General features: G+C 32.8%; 2 protein-coding genes across 5 annotated transcripts in view; one reads left to right on the top strand and one right to left on the bottom strand.

The window, feature by feature from the left end:
- The window catches only part of LOC120330883 (E3 ubiquitin-protein ligase rnf213-alpha-like), a 51384-nt gene extending 43181 nt beyond the window's left edge, over positions 1-8203 (top strand). For all 4 annotated transcript variants that reach the window (XM_078113729.1, XM_078113728.1, XM_078113727.1 and 1 more), the window contains 13 exons: positions 27-180; positions 298-473; positions 2520-2665; positions 2883-2976; positions 3055-3169; positions 3378-3586; positions 3711-3879; positions 3965-4009; positions 4119-4196; positions 4329-4448; positions 4787-4982; positions 5412-5547; positions 5973-8203. In XM_078113729.1, coding sequence (XP_077969855.1) covers positions 27-180; positions 298-473; positions 2520-2665; positions 2883-2976; positions 3055-3169; positions 3378-3586; positions 3711-3879; positions 3965-4009; positions 4119-4196; positions 4329-4448; positions 4787-4982; positions 5412-5547; positions 5973-6120 — 1786 coding nt within the window. In that variant the 3' untranslated portion in view covers positions 6121-8203. The remainder of the gene's footprint in view (positions 1-26; positions 181-297; positions 474-2519; positions 2666-2882; positions 2977-3054; positions 3170-3377; positions 3587-3710; positions 3880-3964; positions 4010-4118; positions 4197-4328; positions 4449-4786; positions 4983-5411; positions 5548-5972) is intronic.
- A 147-nt stretch (positions 8204-8350) lies between these two features.
- LOC120330611 (uncharacterized) lies at positions 8351-19134 on the bottom strand. The gene is made up of 20 exons (XM_039397485.2): positions 18892-19134; positions 18006-18219; positions 17396-17533; positions 16788-17040; positions 16481-16661; positions 15687-15816; positions 14970-15046; positions 14067-14194; positions 13698-13952; positions 13299-13416; positions 13043-13108; positions 12551-12739; positions 11897-12057; positions 11339-11511; positions 11031-11195; positions 10666-10703; positions 10339-10423; positions 9493-9688; positions 8917-9177; positions 8351-8830 (listed from the first exon to the last, which is right to left on the bottom strand). Exons 1-20 carry the CDS (start codon positions 18925-18927, stop codon positions 8785-8787), a joined length of 2910 nt encoding a protein of 969 aa, XP_039253419.2. The 5' UTR covers positions 18928-19134; the 3' UTR covers positions 8351-8784.
- Positions 19135-20800: the final 1666 nt, after the last annotated feature.

Raw genomic sequence — 20800 nt, 5'->3', positions numbered from 1 at the left:
TCCTAAATTTCGCTTTCTTATCTTAGGTTGATTCCGAAACTTGAACGGAAGGATGTCAAACAGTATCTGATTCTACAAATGCAGAAAAATCTGAATGACTTCACAACATCTTTAGGCAGAAATAATGATGAAGCGACTCTTGTGATTTTTCAAATTTTGTTTAGCATTTTGAAAACTGATGTAAGTATTGTTCAAATACCAAGAATAGATTCTGTAGCTAGATGAAAAGTAGAATACTACTCTATTTCAAAGTTGAAGCTTGTTTAATATTTATTTCAATTTATTTTTTAACAATAGCCCCAAAAAATACATCAAAATGCTTCTTGGAACTCAATTGAAAATCGAAAGAATTGGGAAAGTCATTTTCGTCAAGTATACCTTCTGCCAGTGTTTCAAAATTTGGATAACATAATTAACGAAGCGCAGGAAAATCTTAATGATGCTGAAGACATGACTTCAATATTATTATTCAGGTATTAATTTCATTGCTCAATCTATTAATACAATTTTAAACAATGTTTCACAAATGCTATAGTAGTAACACACATGCTAATAAACTTTTTAAGAAGGCTATCAAAAAATATCATAAGAATAAATGTAAAAACACAAGCTCTACAGTCTTCTTTAGCTGAAATAATATGTTTTAATAAACCAAATAGATCAAACTTACTAACTTCACATGACCACACCCACAAATGTAAATTGCCACAAGCAAGGTTGGATTTAGACGATGAGCAGAAGCCCTAGGCCAGGGATTCCGAACCTTCTGGAGGCTTTTGGTACTCATGGCCATCCTGTTTATCATTCCAAGGGTATTTAAAGTGTTATCGTGATTGGTAGATTCCTAATCCCATTATGTGCAAACAATTCATGCTCAACAAAATGAAAACACAACGTTAAATGACCTTATCAAGCAATGAAACTGAAAAGAACAAGGAGTTTTTTGTGAAGTTAAAAGTAAAATGATTTTTGTGCCTAGCATTGTGGCCCATCTCAAAATACTCTGTGGCCCCATTATGGGGCCACAGCTCCCTGGTTGAAAACCGCTGCTCTAGGCTATGTCATTTGTGAGTCTCCTTTCAACAATGACGTCATGAAGAATGTATGATAATATGATGTCATAATAGACCGTTTGCTTAAAATAAAATAAAAGTCTGAAATAAAATTTAGGTTGTGAGAAAACAAAATTTCAGTTGCTGGCAACATATTTCTGCTAATCATCTAAGTAGATTGGATAGTGAATTGAATTTTGATTCACTTTAGGAAACTCAAGTCTGTAATAAAACATCATGACATCGGAAAACTCAATGTCATAATAACTGTTTCTAGTTTCCTTTGAAGTCGGTGTGACAATAAATTTGAATAGCAGTTTTTCAATTTTTGAATTTTAACTCAAAATTTCTGCAAGGATGCAACAATGCCGTAAAATCAATAACACAAGGAAAAAAATTTTGTGCTTGCAATTACAGTAGAAACTCTACCTACAAAATTAATTCGCTCCGGAAGTCCCTTCATAGGTAGAAAATTCTGTAAGTAGGGACCCATTTTAACTATAAAAAACCTAATTCGTGATAAGCCTCCACAAATCTTGGACATAATATTTGTATGTACACGTGAGCACGGCAGTCGGAAGAGTTGGCCACAACAGTTGACAGCTGAGTTATAATGTTATGTACGAAAATGAGCACACACACTAGAAATTTAAAACTTCCTATTTTTTCTTCCATTGTATCACATGGCTGCCTTCGATTACGATAAAAAAATGAAATACTTGTAAAATTTTTTAAATGCGCCATATTCGGTATTCTTATTAAATCGAAAAACGATATTCGAAGGTAGCGATTTGACATCCTTACTTCAAGCACTGCATTAAATTAACCTGAAAGTAACAAATATCACTACACGCAATTTCTTAAATTTTCAGTTTTTGGCCTTTCGTAAGTAGAAAATCTTACGTTAGCCTAAGAGATATTTTCACGAGAAGAGTTTTCGTATGTTGGATTTTTTGTATCCAAAGCCTTTCGTATGTAGATTTTCTAGGTTCGGCCCGCGAATTCACCCAGTTACTTGTATCTGGCCCTCCTGTAACAAAGATTGCACACCCCTGGTCTGCATGATCAAAGTGGGCAATATTGCTCCTTAGTGGGAAAAATAATACAATACATGGGGGAAGTATTTTGAAATAGAGCATTTTTACAAAAACTTGTTTTTTTATGTGCCAATGTAAACAGCTATATGCAAATCATTTGCAAGCGTTTTGTGGCCAATTTGCGAATCGATGAATACGATTTGTACTACCTAACCCAGCGATAATGATATATAGTTGTATAGTGTCGACGGTACTTAAAAGTTTGAGAACCACTGGTTTAGACTTACTGACACCGTGTCATTATTACATTACAGATCAAATAGAACAATTGGTCTTGAATATCACAATGTGATTGCAAAATGTAGTTCTGATGATATTTGTATCACTTTCAAATGTTATGTTTTATGTGAAGTTATATTTATTTATGCAGGCATGTGCATGAAGTGAGCGAAGAAAATGAGACACTTGTGCAGCATCGTAACAATTTGAAGAGTTCTTGTCTTTGGCATATGATTCAACATTCCAATGCCTCTCACCTGATGCAATGCATAAGGGACAATTCTGATGACAGCTCAGGTTAATTTGAATTCATTTTGATCGATATTTTGTTTTAACATAAGTAAGTGTCAAAATAATTTTACTGCAACCCCCATTGAGCTCTTTATCGATCCACCAAGAGCCTTGGGTTTAGTACATAAAAAATTAAATTGTAATGTATTCATGAACGGATAACAGTAAAACTATCATTCAACCCTCTCATTATTGAATCAAACATATTTATGTTTTCCTGTAGGAAAGGTACTTCAGGTTATTCTTGGAACTCCTGATATTCACCTATTACTATATTTGGAAGATGTTTTGAAACTGCAGAAGAGCTTGATTGAAAGGTACTTAATATAAAGAGTGCAGTACCGAATGATCAAATATTTTCACATAGATTTCTATGCATTCTTTATCATATCTAGATACCAAAATCAAATTGATCTGTCACAAGCAGAGGAGAATACTTTACAAAGCTCAGTTGCTGACAATAGTTTACTAGCAGATGTTGTTGATAAGTACATTGAGGTTTGGGCTCTGGTATGTAATCATCTATTGCTTTGTTAGAATATAATTTTATAATATTTTAATACAAACTTTTGATTGGAACAGGTTAATGATAATTCTGAAGATTTCTTAGAAAAATTATGACCGAAAATTTGTATTTGTACAGCTTTTTCTTTTCGGTATCAAATGGTTTGAAGTAACCTGAATATAAAAACTGTACAAACAATAAACTTATTTTTAGTTGCGACACACACTGCAAAACAGTGGGGAATGTGATTCTCAGATGTTCGCATGGTTGAGTAAGGATATTACTTTGAATAGCCCAATTTCAGTTGCTCTTCCAAGTATAAGAGGAAAAGGGCGATGTGCAAAACTTGTAGCCGAACATCTCATAAGAATCCAAAATCAATTTTTAAACAAATGCTTTGAAATAGAGGGAATCAATGCAAGGTATGATTATTTCATTCTGTACTCAAATACTTATAAGTCATGTTTCAAAATGCAATTATTTATTTCTCTGTCTACTTTTAATAAAATTCTACATTTGCAAATAAATATGTTTTTTTATTTCCAGTTCCAATGAACTTGAGGTATCTCAGTTACAGCATTCCCACTTTGTGTGTATTGATAAACAAAATGATCTGTTGCCACTAATACAACTGCACACTTCTTATATTATAACCGAAGATGCTTATGGTCGACATCACAAATTATCATATAATATTAATGCTCTTGAAAAACAAGTAAGTTCCAATAGGTAGATATTAATCAAATTTATTGTTCAAATTAATGATTGTGCAACAGTTTATTTTTGTTCTTTTTTCAAAGGCTCGCGAGAACTATGTCAAGTACAAGAAATTGATTAAATTGGATGTGAGTAATACATTATATTGTATATTAGGTCAAATACTGATTAGATACTCAGGAGTGCAACAGTAGAAATAAAATAACAAATCTAAAAAATTAAATTTTTGCTTTCCAGAGTTTGCCGTTTATATGCTATGTTCAAGACATTGGTATTGGATCAGATTGGGATAAAGTCATCACACACACTAAACTGGTAAGTTTTTTTTATATGGCGTTATTATTCCAACTTCGGTAACTATCATCCCTTTTTTGCCCTAGATGCATAAAGGTCACTCACGCTCAAGATTTTAAACAATATTGATAAAAAATTAACTTTACTTTTTAGCAAGAACCATTGTCACGAAAATTGATGCAGAATGTTGATGATTTAATTGCGAATTCAACACCAGCTGATGTTTGTGAGGGAGTGAGAACATTAACTCATGCTATTAGTTTCCTTGCCAAGGTAAAGCAATGGGATGACTTTAAATTAAACATGGACCTTATATTGAAATAAACATAATTTTAGTAAAATATGTCCTTAGTACTTAGTATAATGGTACAGTGCTGACAGTACATTGTAAGTCAGCTTATTTCAAATATGTTTTTTCTTCTCATATTACCAAAATTATATGGAAAATAATTTTATTAAATCTTTTGTTATTTCACTTAACGACATGTAAAAAATTGCTAATATTTTGATAAATAGGACAAACATTTATTTTGAACTGGTTTTGTTAGTAATCCTAGATTTAGATGTTTCCTTCTTTGAACACAACATATTATTTTATTTTTATTTTTTAGGTTGAATGTCCTCCATCCCGTTGGCTCTGTGAATATCTTGAAAAAGATTTGCTACTCTCAAGAACTAGAGCAGCAGTTATTCCAAGATTTGCTAAGGTTCACCACACTCTTGCTCTATATCAATATCTCAGTTGGCACAAATCAGTGAATTTTGTGAAGCAGGGTTTAAGACCTTACAAGGAAGCACTATATGAAGGTATGGCAGAGAAAAAAATATATGTTTTAGCCTTTTTTTTCTTTTTTTTTCTCATTGGCCACCAGTAATCGGCTGTAGAGATATCCTGTTTTCCCCAAATATTTTTGTATATGTACTAAGAATACAGCCATTGATTGATCAGTGAAATATGTTTCCATGAGCACACACCTAAATGTTGTTCGCATAAAAGAATGTGGAAAATGTATGCCAGTAGGTTGACTTGTTGTTTGCAAAAAGCAAATATAATTAAAAAAAAAATAAATATTGTGAAATGTGGTGTTTCATTGGCTTGTATAGTCTTATGAAACAAATTCCTATAAAAGTGAAACCTAGTATGCAGTATAACTGTGTTTCCATATTCCAGCCACCCAGTCATAACTTCTATATAAATCTATTAACATTGTCTGAATCGATTTAAACTTTTAACAGTCAAGCAAGAAAATATAAGTGATAAAGAAGTGTTGGGGAAGTTGAAAGCAGCATTTCAGCATATGGATGTCATTCTCTTCCAACAACATATAAATGAAATGCTGATAAAGGTCCCAGATTACAGAGAAGATTGGAGGTAATACAATTTTAACTGATATAATGAGTGGGTTGAATCTGCTTTTATAAATTGAACATAGTAAATATTTGGCGCTCCAGAAGTATGTGTACCAATATAGAGGTAACTAATTTTGTTAGCCTACTTTACATCAGGTTGTGTAAAATAACAGAAGCCTATGGGCAGGGGGTATATTCACTGGGCTAACACAAACAGTCCCCGAACTCATAATAAAACTAAAATAAGAAAAGCGGGATAAAATTATGACCTAACCCTAATCTGGTACACATACTACGGGAGTACCAAATATTTGCTACGATGATATATATATATATATATCTTGAACTTTTGCATTACCATTGCCAGTAGTGGATACAAATAGAGATAAAATTCTAGCATTAGACATTATTCAACATGTTATTGACTTACATTGATAAAAATTTCAGTTTGGTGGATGATATCTTTCCATATCTCCAATTCATCGGGAATGAATCTGAAGAAGAATGGTTTGAAAGGATTCCTGATGCAATATGTTTCAAACATGTTTCCCATCTATTTGAACTTGCAGTCAAACATGTACAAAATATTAACTGATTGTAATAAAGTTGCATATATATTCAGACTTTTTTAAACTTATGATGTATCATGTGATTTTCTGTAAATAATGCCTCAATATGAAAATGGCAAAGACTGAGTGTAAATTCTGTTTGAGGTTGGTGTATATCAGATATTTTTTGTGAATAATGTAGAATATTTCTTCAACCCTTAATGCATGTATAATAGAGACTTTCATTCGAGTTCGTTGGCAGGCTACCGGAGTGAAGCATTAAAAATTATGATTTTGCAATTTACCCCTTTTTTCATATTTGATCAATATAAATTCATTTTACAATAATCACCTTGTGTCTTGTATATTATCTAAAATATTATAAGCTTTTGGATAGCCCCTTAAAGTAAGTGAATTGTCAGTATGAGTTAAAATATTTGTTCCACATAATAATTGCAAAAATTAAGTCTGCTCAAATGGTACCAAAAGGAAAGATTTACATATTCATACCTGGGGAGAGGAAATAAGTATTCTAATTTGTGTAGTGGTATAGTTCAGGACTATTACTAATTTCATAGCAAGCAAACTACAGACTCAAACAGTGTGCTCAACTTGTATCTTTTATTGATAATGAATATGTGTGAATCAATGATCTGAACTATAATTTGTTATTATATCTGATTTTATGTATATTGTCATAATACAGCATATTTAATCAATGTGGCAATGTTTTAAGTGGGGACTGGCATTTTATTATAGAGACTGACGAGAAGTTATATTGATTGTACTGCCCATGCTAGTCATGCATAGAACTGCTAGTTTTGGAAACTAAACTCTCTATATGAAGGGTGGAACCTGTCAAGGATTTATCATTGCACGAAAGCATAGACCTGGGTGGTCCAAACCCAGGCCCGTGGTCCATATGTGGCCTGTAGCTTTAGACCCTCGTCGCACTCGGAGAATATTCACAAAAACGCATTTGGTGCTGTTTTATCATAAAATTTACAAAAAAAAAATCTTATTAAAAATCTGTTATTGCCAGCTGAGGCAACTAGCGAAGTCGAATGATGTGCTTGGCAGCCAGTTCTTTTTCGATACAGTTTTATTTCTTTTTGGATCTACTAGGGTGATACTTTTTAGATACTATACATGTTATATTTCTATATAAAATAGGCCTTTTAAAATTATGTAGCTGTTTGGCAAATTATCTGTTTTTCTATCGACCACCCTGTATTTGCCTAGGTTGGCTTTGCCTGATAATTGAATATTAATGTTATGGCCTAATATAATTCATATAGGGTGTTTTTTGCAACTTGACTAAACTGTATTACAAAAATGTGTACAATATGTGACATATACCCTACTGTACCTCACATTTGATAATCAATCTGCAGTTATTTTGTAAACATGAGTTTAAAAAGGAAGCTGACGAATTCAAACATATTTTTAACTGGGTGAGGCAGGGAAAGTATAACACAATGCTTGCTTGATATGTTGGCAAGTTGTGTTGGCGACAAAAGAATATATTTAAAACGGCATTTTAGAAACTTGTGAGCAATGAGCACTTTCCAAAGATAAGATTTTGCTCTGAAAATCGTATCGACGTTCGGAAGCACTTACATTTGCAGAAGCACTTTATCCATTATGAAGGCCCCTGGAACCGACAACCTTGGACCACTGTGGCATAGACCCTAGTTTACTTCTGTAACAATGTTAAATGATCAACAATGCAATCAAAATTGAACCATTGCGGTAATCGCCATATTGTCCTCAGTTTCAGGGATTATTTGTCATTTGAATATTTGGGAGCCACTTTGTCTTCGGAAGAGCTACTTTTGAAAACTTATTACAGGTAATGGTAGCTGATTGGATATGTTGAAACGTAATAAGGATGCACCCTCCAGCACTGCATAAACACTGTAAATAAGTACCGGTAACTAACATTTCACAATGGTTAAGTGTAGAAAAAAATACTGGGTTCATGGAAACATCCCTCATATCAAATATAGTTTTTCTTGCAACTGACCAAAATCAGAATCGCTCTATAAAAACGGCCAGATGCCATTACTTTGGAAAATACATGTCAATAAGCGATCAGCCAAATCAGCAACTAATTCGGTGGATAACTGTTTGTTTACTTTGGTCAAATTTAGAACTACACCATATCACTTGAAATTTCTGAATGGTTGCACACAAAATGGGACATTCAAAGCTCAGTCCCAAAGCTGAAGTCCCAGTTGTACAAATCCCGAACAATTAGTTTTTTTACAAGGACTCTTGCAAGCTGACAAAGTAAATTTATTCATAAATAAGATCTTATTCCAGTATAGAAACACAATTAATACAAGGACCAAAAACAATCATAAGTAACCCTCGATAAGATTCAGAATGATATTAAAACTGTCGAACTTGTAATTTTTCACATTCACATTTTACTTCTCCAATCATAGACATCAAAGAACCAAACAAAATGGACTAAACTGACTGATCAAATAAATAAAACAGGCAATAGTTGCGATATTTGCTGCAATTCGAGTATATTTTGAAATTGTTAGGTGGAAACCCTCTTTTAGGCAGATTTCAAAATATCACCAAACGTTGGAATACAGTGTATCATGACAACCACAGGAAGCTTTCAAACATCTAGCTTCAAAACAACATTCCTTGACATTGTAGGAATTAGGTTCCTGATCACACACAACAAACATAAATCACTTGCTTGATGACGCTATTGCAGGATTGACCCAAGTTTTATTTCTGAAACAAGAAGTTTGAATTTAGTCAAGAATTCAAATGTGATTAGGAAAAAGGAAATCTTGGGTAATTATCAATAAAACCCAAACCTTGAAGGTAGTGGGACACTGGTGGTTGGCGGAAAACTGAATCTAGTTGTTTGTTGAAATCTTGATCCCCTGTATAACCTTCTACCTCCTCTGGGCTGGTATAAATTTCTTGATGAAATCTGTCCACGGGTGGTTAAAAACGCATTTGCTGGTTTACTTTGCTTCAATGTTACTCTTATGACTCTTTTATTAAGTGAAGTATTATCAAGTGCAAGTGCTGAAGATACCGATCTTTTGTCATCAAATTCTAGATATGCAAAGCTAAATAGAAAAAAACATAAGAATATTGTCAGTAAATAGAAGAATTCGACAACAGCTATTTCTATAAAAATGTTTTTGAAGGAATATGGACGGTATATATGCGCAAGTGGATTAAATCCAGATCTAATTAGGCTGAATTCAAAGACATAACACATGTTCTGACGGCAATTCAAACACTAAGGATTAGTTGAATTTTTTCATTTAGGCGACTTGAGTCACATCCAGTCTTTGATAAATAGCGACTGGCGAGTCCAACTCTGGTTGAGCGCCGCCAACACTGTTACCGAAAAACTTACATATTTCAAAATATTTTACCCTTTTGGATGTCCAGTAAAAGCGTCTTTCAATATTGTTACCCTATTTATTTTTCCGCAAATACTAAAATAATCTGAAAGTTGTTTTTCCGATGTTGAAAAGTGAACATTCCCTATATATATTGATCTTTGTTCAGCTTCCAATTTATCAGAATACATTTGACTTGATCTTAATACTGTGCTTTGCTGAGCTTGGGCTGAAAAAAAGAATTGTGTTAATGCAACTTAGACAACAATGCACATTGCTGGTCAATATCAAGTTATATACACTATACCAGTTTTTCCCTAAGCTTTTGAGCCGTGGACCCCTGTTTTAGAATCTTATTTTTGACGGACCCCCATTCTATGTCGTATCAATTCCAGTGCCTAACCAACGAGGAAGGGTAATGTTTCATTTACATGATCACAATAACACGAATGATATCAATGTGTTGAATGAGTGCTTTCGACTGCACAATTTATCGATTGTCGTAGCAATTTGTGATAAGCAAACTCGTAGGTCCGACTCTACAGCAAGTCTCTCCCTGTATTTTGTCATCAAATTGGTAAGAGATGGAAACTCTGCCTCACACATATAGGGTTTTCTAATTGCCTTTTCTGACAGCAATTTTGTCTACAACGTTCCAACAAAGATATGCAATGGCATCAAATCAATCATTAAAGATTGATCAGACTCTTTTCGCGGAACCCCTGTGCAGGGGGGGTGATTGTATCATAGTTTACACTGGTATCAAAAAAAGAGTTTGATTGATGTATCCAAAATTGTACAATGTAGTGTTTTGCCTAGTTTTACACAGTAGTTGCTGAAGGAGACAAAATGCAGTGTCATCAATGACATACTACTCACCAGCCGCAAGTCTTGCTTGCATTTGTTTTAATTTAGCAGCTTCTTCTTGTACTTTCAAGAGTTTTTTCCTCATTTTTCCAATCTCCTAATAAGACAAAATCATAACAAAATTCATTTTATTTCTCAATAAATTATACATCATGTACAAATATGCCTGGGTTTTATTAGAAAGACCCCATTGTTTTCACTTTTATGGAAAAGAGTTAAATACGGAGAACAGTCCAAATGTACGAATCAAGGAACAACTACCGGTAAGTATTTTTGGCTTTTGAGTAATTATACACTTACTATAATTCACAGTTGCAAAATATTAGAAAATTATCTTACTGTACTTGTAGAATGTGACAAGTTATCTTCATTATCATCTACAAAAATAAATGAAATTATGAAAAATACATTATGGGTTTAAGCATGAAAACAGACATCAACACTAGATTCAATCAGATTTTTAGGCAGGAAATAACTGAACGGCAAATACTGGATAAACGAAAAAAGATTTTTGCTCTTGTATCTTGTGAAACATAACTTTTCTGATAACGAATCTAAGCATTACTATAAAGATAAATTGAAAAAATTTGATGGAAATTAATTCACACAAAATATTTTATGTATATGACGATTTTATTTGGATCAACATGCAATTCTGGATTTTTGGTGTAGTGAAATTGATAACATTATAAACTGATATATACCTTCTGTATCAACAGCGTCAATAACAACAGGTTTCTGTACTGGAATGGGTATTTGTTTTTTTGCTGATATATTTGCATCTGAAGACAATATTTTATCAACAGATGTAACTGGTGCTGTTACCGGTTGAAATTTGAAACTTTTTGTTGTCTGTTTTGTTTCTTCAACTTTGAGTATATAGAATAAAAAAGACAAACCATGAATGATTTGAAAAACACAACATTTTTATGTTTATTGGAAATTTAGTGTAATAAACTGTTACTGATAATAAATGCTATATAGTAATTATACGACAGAAACATTATCAAACCTTTGTTTAACTTTGTCTGTTTTGGAGCAGCGACGCCATCTAACGTAACAATGAATCTTGGATTTTGTGCTCTTTCCTGAGATGTTGTTGAATGATTGTTTGGAGTTGACATGATGGCATTGGCAAGCTTTGATGTAAGAGTATCATTTTGAAATCTTGCAGATTGTTGAAGTCTACAAACAGAGATTGTCTATAATTATGGAGTTATGTAAAAACAACAGTAGAATAAAGTACATTAGAACAGACAGATTAGAACCAAATACAACATCATTAAGGCGTTTAGAATTTATTCCCACTAATATCTACCAAAACGGTTCAGCTAGTTTGGTAAGTGGATCCAGGTTTCGAATACGATGAAATAATGGATTAAATAAAACCAGAATTGATATTTTTATCAGGAATACTGTTATTTGAGTTTATCAGATTTTGTGCAGTCACCAAAGTTAAACTACAGTTCATAGTTACCTACTGAAATATATAAGTGTATTTGTTATGTAGCCACTGTCATATTTGCCGGTTGTACTTATTAGCCGAAAAATACAGTACTCAAAATCATACCTTGGTGACACTTTTGCAGTTGCCTTTTGTGTTCTTTTTAAATTTCTATCATTTGCAATTTCAACTTCTGAATTATCAGAATTTCTTGTTGCTTGTCTTGAGTCAAATTTGACTGCAGGAGATTTTTGTTTGGCTGATGTAGTGTGTATAGGACTTACATCCTGAATAAAAAATATCATAAATAAGAATGTTGCAAAAGAGGTGTAGTTATTTTACGCTTGATGGGGAGACTACACGAAGATGTGAGACGGGCATGTTTAATAATGGGTATAATATAAGTACCGTAAGTACAAATGACCAACTGAATTCCTTTTGAATAGTTCTGACTGTTGAAGTGAATATTCAATATTGAGAAAGTAAATCAAATTAAAACCCTTAATCGAAAAAAAACCATGGTTCATTTTTTTTCACAAGATGGATATAAAAATCCTCAGTAAATTTATTCACAGATGACAGCTTGACAACCAAAATATCTATTGATGTGCATTCACGTTGTTAAAAAAACCATTGTAAACATGGAACGTTCCAACCATAATTCAGTTCATAAAAGTGAATTGTAAATATTATATGATAATTCTGGATACAGACAGTTATCTCAATGATGAACGCAAAAATTTCACGTAGAATTTCCTGTAATATTTAAATTATTTTTACCCTTGCCACAAATGTTCGTCTATCTCTCATAAAAATTTGCATGTTTTTAGTTGTTGTTGATTTACCAACATCTTCTTCGGATGATGATCCTTCAACATATATAACCTTTTCCATTCTTTTATCCTGACTTTTTCGTCTGACATGAATAACAGTGACAGGTTGTTCTTCTTCATCTTCTAATAAGATAACCTGATAGGATAACAAATTTAGAAATGATTATTGTAAAAATAAAAACTTGATAACACTACATTTGATTCTACTAATACCGAGTTAATTTTAAGCAAATCTCATGCATAGAGATTTTTTTTTTATAAATTTGAAGTGGAAAATTACTAGAAACCTAAATATGTATTTGCTGAAAATATTCAGATGAGTCAATTCGAGAAGCAAGTTAAGTTCTTTACATGAAACTATATTATTCAATAGAAAATCGAAACAAACTACGTCTTATTAATTTCTCAGAAAAATTGAAGATAAAAAAAATCACAATACTTTTGGATGTTTAGTTCGAACAGTTTTCTTTTGTCGTGTAATTTCCACAGCTTTGTTCTTTTGTGTCTGTTGAAAGCAACAATAAATTATGATGCAAATATTCAAATATTGAATTCTGAACTACCGATACCTATAGAATTACATGTAAAATAGATCCACTGAAACATGATAGAATTAGACATATATAATGATTAAATAACATTTGTTTTAATTGAATGAGCAACACAAAAACCAAAACTATCATAACTTAAATCACCTGTCTCTTACGAGCTTCAGCAACATTTTTTCGAACGAGAATTACTTTTTGGTTTCTTGATATATGATCTTTTTCTTCTCTATCTTGATACATTGGCTTGTCTAAAACTCTTTTTAAACTGAAATAAAATTTGATTTACTATTACCTTGAACTATTTCTGCAATTTAGACCATGATTAAGTATTGCCTAAATTCTATATTTAGCTGACAGGGATCTGAAGTAACTCAAGTTGATTAAAACTGTTCAAATATACTGAAAAATACTATTTTCTTAAGACAACGTTGTTTGTGTTGATTTTACAGGACAATATTCAGAACAAGAAGTTTGCAGCATCTGATCATTTTACTCACGCTAGCTGCACGCTCAAAAGATATTATTGTAAAAAATGTCAAATCTTACATTAAACTTTTTTGTTTCGGCACAGTTCCCTTATTTCGCCTTTGTATTTTGTTTGACTTTTCAACCCAAATTTCATTGGGACTTTTTAAATGTCTGTCAATATATCGGTCGTTTCGTCTTGTTTTCTTGTGTAATTCAGTTTCATCTGGTTCATCAGTAGTTTGTACATTTTTCCTTCTAATGCTACGTTCTGCTTCTGTAACAGCTTTCATCAATAATGCCTTATTTGCTTGTTTTGCTAGCGGCACTCGCATTCTGCAATCAAAGGGATATTATAATACAAAAGCAAAAATACTAAGCTATGATTCAGATACATCACTAACATAGCCTATCATCTAACAATCAGAAAGATTTATATGATTTACTCACTTTCGTTCAGGATAAGCAACTTTGCTTGTAAGATTGGCAGAAGATTTCCCATGTTCATCATCGCTCTCACTCTCACTGACAAATTCCTCATCTTGAAAAACCGCGTTCACAGCTGATGAAATCGTGCCCTAGAAAAAGATTGTAACATAACACAAGGTAATACTCCTCTGTAGTCAAACCATATAAACTTTTTTACACTTACTTCAATCTTGAAATAACAAAATACTGCAGTTTCTATATTTCTATATGTTTGGTGATTCAATATTACTATTTCAAATAATTATAAAATTTGACAAATAAGCTTGTAACAAATTTGTATCTGATGAATGAATGATGCCTCACATAAAATTTCAATAGTTCAAAATAGTGCTAAAATAAGGTAAATTTATTATTTTATGAGCAGTATTATCCTGTATGCAGAAAACAACTTGGAATTCCACATTTTGGAAAGTGCTTTACTTATAACCAAGGATAGTCAAAATCGAAAAATCTACTGGTCCAAATACATCTGAAAAAAAAAAATTTCAAGAACAAATATAAAGGAATCAATGAAATTGCTAGATATCAAAGTGCAGTTGATGTGAGCCTGGCCTTGATTGGTATTCCATTCATTATAGTGTCAGAAGCAGACTGAAGTTTACTTTAAATGCTGAATGCTCAAATATACAAATGGAAATGGAAATATTTTAAATTCTTCTTAAAAATAAGATTTTTTTGTTGTTGATTATACCCAATTATAAATATTGTACTCGTTTCAGACATCTCTACTTATGACATATTAAGACCGATTTAGAATTAAAATCACATTATAAAATGGATGATTGATTAAAAAGCATCATCATGATATGCCAGGATTATATGGATCCTTCAATGAATGTACAATAAAAAAAAATTATAATTTACCTTCAATTTTGCTGTTGATATTTCATCATCACCATCTGACTCAACCCATTGTTCACGATTTCTTGATTTCTGTCCATCTAATAATAAATAGAAAATGTTAAACTGCATTCAGCGTGATTTGTATCAATAAAAAACAATAAACTAGATAGCGATCGGAGATCGCCGACTTATTGATCTTCCGCATGCTCAATATTTTACTCGACAATTTGGGACAATACACTGGTCATCACCAGCCCCACAAGCGGCGTGTAACCAAAATACCTAAACGCTTCGCATCGCAGACAGGGCATTCTTACGCACACAATCGTTGGCAGCGACAAAAGTTAGGGGATCCCCAAAACAGAAACTGTGGTTTCGATTCCTTCGCTCTGACTCAATAGTGACACCGTGTGCGCCATCACTAAATAATTAATAACTCACTAATTATACGACATAATTCATCCAAAATCGATAGGCTTCTGATCCGAGATATGATGAATGCACATGCAAAATTTGGAGGAGATTCAACCTCGCTTTTGTGAGATATTGCGTAACATACAGGAGTGTCTAACAGACAAACAAACAGACAAATACCTATCCACATACTTACCGATCGAGATCGATAAGTAAAAAATTCTCTTTAAAACATGAATTTATTCCGTAGTGGGTAATAAGATTAATAGTCTTGAGACTATTAAAGCAACTACTCAGGCTCAGCCATGAGCCAGCCAGACCTACCCCAAACAGATGTTATTTCTCCATCAGAGTCTTGTCCTTTTCCTCTGTCCCAATCTCGTACTCGACTTTTACCTGTATTTTTCTTGACAGCAGAGTCATGGCTACTACTTGTATATTTTTTGGAATCACTCTGAATTACAATGCACTATATTACAAAAAAGCAAAAAAATCATTGAAGTGATAATCATGTAACAAACAATAAAAAACATGTTTTTAATACATCATAGATTAAACATTCAGGATCAACGCCAAACTTCCCTGAATGTGTGCTAGCTCAAAGTCAGCTAACAAGACCAATGAAAATAAAGTACTGACAGAGTTAGTTGACATTTGACAATAATGTATTAATAAGAGCAACATGTGTATGCATTAATGCCCCGTAGATGAAAGTTGACAAGTAACTTGAAGCACTTCAAGTAATCACTGTCAGTGAAATGCTGAACAGAAAGGGATTCTACGAGGTGGACTTTTTCAGAAAATAACAGCTATTGAAATTACGCTGGTACGCAAATGGATGCTAGTTAGTTTACAATTTATGATATACTATACTTCCACGTTTATATTCCACCAAATATGAGTTTTATTTTCTCTGAATAAATTTATCAATCAATAATGAAGTTAGCAACATCTTACAAGAACCAGTTTTTTCAAACAAGTTTTATAATAATAAATTGTTTACTATAGTACTACATTATATACATTATTATTACCTAAATGCTAAATTGTGACAAAAAAACTGCACAGATAAAACCTCGCAATCATAGCAATGTGGCAGTCTAGAATAATTCATTTACCTCAAGGGTTCTGGTGTTAGTATTTGATGATCGTCTCTCTCTCTTTTCTACATTTCTCTCTTCTCTGTGTCGTCTTGAAACTGGTGACTTCCGATGTGATGGTCTTGGCTGGAAGTCATCAGATTTTCGCTTTCGAGATACGCTGGACTTATGATTTGATTTTTCACTATCTTTTTGGTGTCTGAGATAAAAATTGGATAGTTTTAAATGGCATGATTTAAAGTAAAATACATTGAATCAAAAATTGTTTTGAAATCAATTAGGATTGATCAATTCACAATGACATACTGATACACTAAAGACTAGCCTTGTGATTGTTTCTTTGGATTCGGTGTTTGATTTCCTTTTTTCTGGTGCAGGTAAGGTATTATGTTTATCTGACGACTTTCCAACTTCCAAATGGGACTTTGAGGAAGTTGGTGGTGGAGACTTCAGAAGACTGTCATCAGAAACATTTTTCTCGACTTTAATTTCAGGCATCATTTGCAAGTCTTCTTCAACTTCAAAGATGATATCAGATTCTGCATTGATCGTAATTTCTGGCTCAGTTGGTTCAATGTCTAAAACACAAGTATATATTCAGTGAAATATTTTAACAAAGCTAATTTAAAATTCCTAACTCTATTTTTCCTACAACCCAAATTTAGCCTAACAAACTCCTGATATTAATCTATATGCATATATATTGCTAATCACAAGTTTAAGGCTAAAAAGGCAGCGAAATGAAATATTTTTTCTGAAGGCAGGAATGTTGCATTACCTCTAAGGGTCCAAAGCACATCCTTGCATAAACATGGCCCAAATTAAAGCTTCTGCATGATGTGTAGAGGAATCCCCACCTCCTCAAGGAAGTTTATAAATTCTATAAAACTGTCCACACTTTTCTATATACCAAGTATAAAATTTTGATCATACCTTTTTGTTCTGTTGCATTCAATTCCTTTTTCATATTCAATTCCAGTCCGATTGAATTTTCTTCAGCAACCTTGAAGTCAATGTCTTCTTCTACTTTGACAGGAGTCGATTGTGTTGTTGTGTTCTGCTCTTCCGTTTCTACACAAAGAGACATTTTATTAATAGTTTATAATCATTTTTTCAATATTTACTTTCAACACAAATTTTAGTAAATTACCCAATCAAGATAGCAAGTGAACAATGATATTTCCCACTAGTCCGGTGTGCTAGTGCAAATTTTTTCGATAGCCTATTCACTTCTATCGCAAACTTTAGTGAATAAACCAATCAAGTGGAGATAGCAAGTGAACCATAACATTTCCCACTTGCTGGATGTTCATGCATAGATAAGTATTGTAAAAATTAGCAGAAGCTAGAATTTTAAATTTAGAAGAAGTTTCAATTTAAATAGTTAGACCAGATCGTTGGCCAGCCAAGCTCACATTATTATTTTTATAAACAGGCTATTTTATTTTTGATTCTTCAATTAGATGCAATATCAGCCAAATGTCGAAATATTTTTAACACTTTTTCTGACATCTTGTTATATATTGGGAATAAAGCTACTCACCAACAGCTTTCTTATCAACTTTTGATTTTCTCAAAGTCGCAAGAAGATTGTGGAGCCACGATGTAAATATTTTAGTATTATTTGAAAGGAAGAGAGACAGAGCTTCTGTCATCTGAGATTCTGTTTTCTTGTTAGCAACCATGATCATGATGTAATCTGGAAGTTCATCATCCACATAGGCATTCAATTCTTTCAGCTTGGCAGTAATTGCCATCTGTAATTACATGTTATTATATAGGCTATATCATATTTTTCAGTAACTCCTAACTTGTATCTTTCACAATATCTGATTTGGAAGGAATTAGGAAATTTGAATAGTTTGAAAAATTCAATAACCAAAACTATCCATCCAAAAAGGCATAACATAACACAGTATACATAGATTTTGCAAATTATAGATTTAGATGAATAGATGAAACCACACATTTGGGCTGTAAAATGGCAGAAGTGACACTTTCTATTTTGTATCAGAATATATTGATTTCACAAGATGATGAAAGTAAGATCCATGTTTTTGTATCCAAATAAGATAATTTATTTTCAACCTTGCCATGGTATAAAAATGAAAACACACAAGACTGCAAAACGAACACACAGATACAAATTCGATAAAAGTTGCTGAAACTTCAAATGAGGTTTGATACCGGTACATGAATATACTGAAGGGGCAATCTCACTTTATGACACACAGCATGAGACATTCCAGCATTCTCCAATCAGGCTTTAAGATTGGTAGCATTATGATACATAAATATACAGATATAGCCAAGATCAAAAAATATGATGAGATATTCTCTAATCACAGAAACTGGTACCGGTACCTCAGTACCTATCAGGTTACGGTAAATGTCCATAATTCTGTAATTATGGATGTGAAATAACTCACCTGAATTTTTTTACTGATTGCTGCTCCAATATCCATTTCTACTTAGGGACCTTTAGTTATACTTATGCGGTTCTTGATAAGTAATAACGAAGAAGTTGACTTATTCGGCAGTTCATGTACTCCCCATGCAGACAAATACGAACCTATAAACAGAGAGACGACTACCTCACAAAATCCGGTTGGTACCAAGTGCGCAAGCCACAAGCGCAAAGGCAGACGTCGGTGTAAAACACTCTCAAATTTCAATTCGCAAGGTGCTGCGCTAGAGCAAAGTGAATACGGTACTTACGCTAGAGTAATTTCGTGGCTCCTACGTCTATCTCATGTTTGTTCTATGTCTGTATGTGTTTTAAAAAGTACTTCATCGTTTTTGTACAATAATCTGCCTGACATGTATGTAATAAAAGTACAGTTGAAAGCAAATGAGGTAGAATGAGGAAAGGGATTTTGGAAAAATAATGTAACTGTTTATGCTGATGAAAATTTCCTAGATGAATTGAAAAGTAGATGGGCACAATGGAAAACATTGCAAATTCTGTTTGAAACAAAAATTGAGTGGTGGAGTAGAATCAAAGAAAAACTTAAAGAACTGGTCATAAAACATTCTGTGAGACTTGCAATGGAAAATAGGAAAGCAGAAGAAGAAGAAAACAAACAACTCGAAGAAATCAAAAGACTGATATACTGAAATACAAAAAACACGATTCAGAATCGGGCAATGCTTTTTAAGGGATCTGTGGACAACTTACACAAAATATAACATAATTTATGTAGATAAATTAAATATAATAGACTTCTGACGACTTCTCCCGTCCAATTATGGTAATCACCAGAATTTACCCCACATATCATATATATTATATATAAATGAAGTTGATTTCAAATATTTGAATGCAGCAAACTCTGGGTCTGGAATTCTAGATTGTATATTGCTAAATAAGTAAATAGCTGTAGGAAACATCTTGCTTTCAAATACATAAAAAAAACTAATCACGAAATTTAAAGAAGTATCAGATCTTTAGCCTCTTTCAAAAACTACACAAAATTTGAAGCACTAGTGAATTCACTGAATTGTAAGCCTCATGTAATTGCTGTAAATGAAACATGGATTGTATCTGGTACAAATGGCCATTTCAATACATTGGATGGCTATGTTTTTATCACTAACAGTAGATCTCATCACCGAGGTGGTGGTGTTGGTCTCTACATTCGAAATGATTTGAAATACATTGTCCGCAAGGATATTACTATAATGTGTGAAAAGGTTTTTGAATCTATATTCATTGACATATTATTGGAAAATAAAACAATAACCTGCGGTACTATTTATAGATCACCACTAACTGATGAATTGAACAATGCTAACTTTCGGAATCTCTTGTCCCAAGTTCTCTCAAAGATGAACAAGTTGAATTATAATTATATAATGGGTGACTTCAACTATAATCTTATTGATGAGTCCAATATGAATACCAGCCTATTTGTTGATATTATGCACAACCTGGCCTATTATTCTCTGATAAACTGCCCCACCAGGATAACTTCAAGTTCTACTACCTGTATAGACCACATTTGGACAAACGTATATGATAAAAAAGTTAATAGTGCCGTTTTAGCAGAATGTGTTTCTGATCATCTGCCAATTGTACAATGCTCTCTTCTAGAAAAGCAAATTCAGAACAGAATTGAAACGCTTTACCGCCAGTTTACTTCGTCCAACTTGAATACTTTTATGAACGAACTGAATTCTATTGATATTGATGACTTCAGCAGCATCCAGGATCCCAACACTTGCTTTGAAAAATTTTTTGAAAAATTCTCTACTGCTTACTCTCAATCTTTTCCTTACAAAAAACAAACAAACAGATCAAACAAACCTTGGTATGATACTGAGTTACGTAAACTAAAC

Source organism: Styela clava, chromosome 6 (genome assembly GCF_964204865.1).
Source record: "Styela clava chromosome 6, kaStyClav1.hap1.2, whole genome shotgun sequence".
NCBI classification, from domain to species: Eukaryota; Metazoa; Chordata; class Ascidiacea; order Stolidobranchia; family Styelidae; genus Styela; species Styela clava.
Note: the sequence above shows the minus strand (reverse complement) of the source record. Positions and strands in the feature narration are given on the sequence as shown.

Bases quoted from the DNA above. Each gene is read 5' to 3' on its own strand.
- LOC120330611 (XM_039397485.2), bottom strand. From the start codon at position 18,927: ATGGATATTGGAGCAGCAATCAGTAAAAAAATTCAG. The intron at 15,817-16,480 runs GTAAATGAATTA...ATTGTAATTCAG, and splicing joins CTAACACCAGAACCCTTGAG to AGTGATTCCAAAAAATATAC. The intron at 12,058-12,550 runs GTAAAAATAATT...TTTTTTATTCAG, and splicing joins GACGAACATTTGTGGCAAGG to GATGTAAGTCCTATACACAC.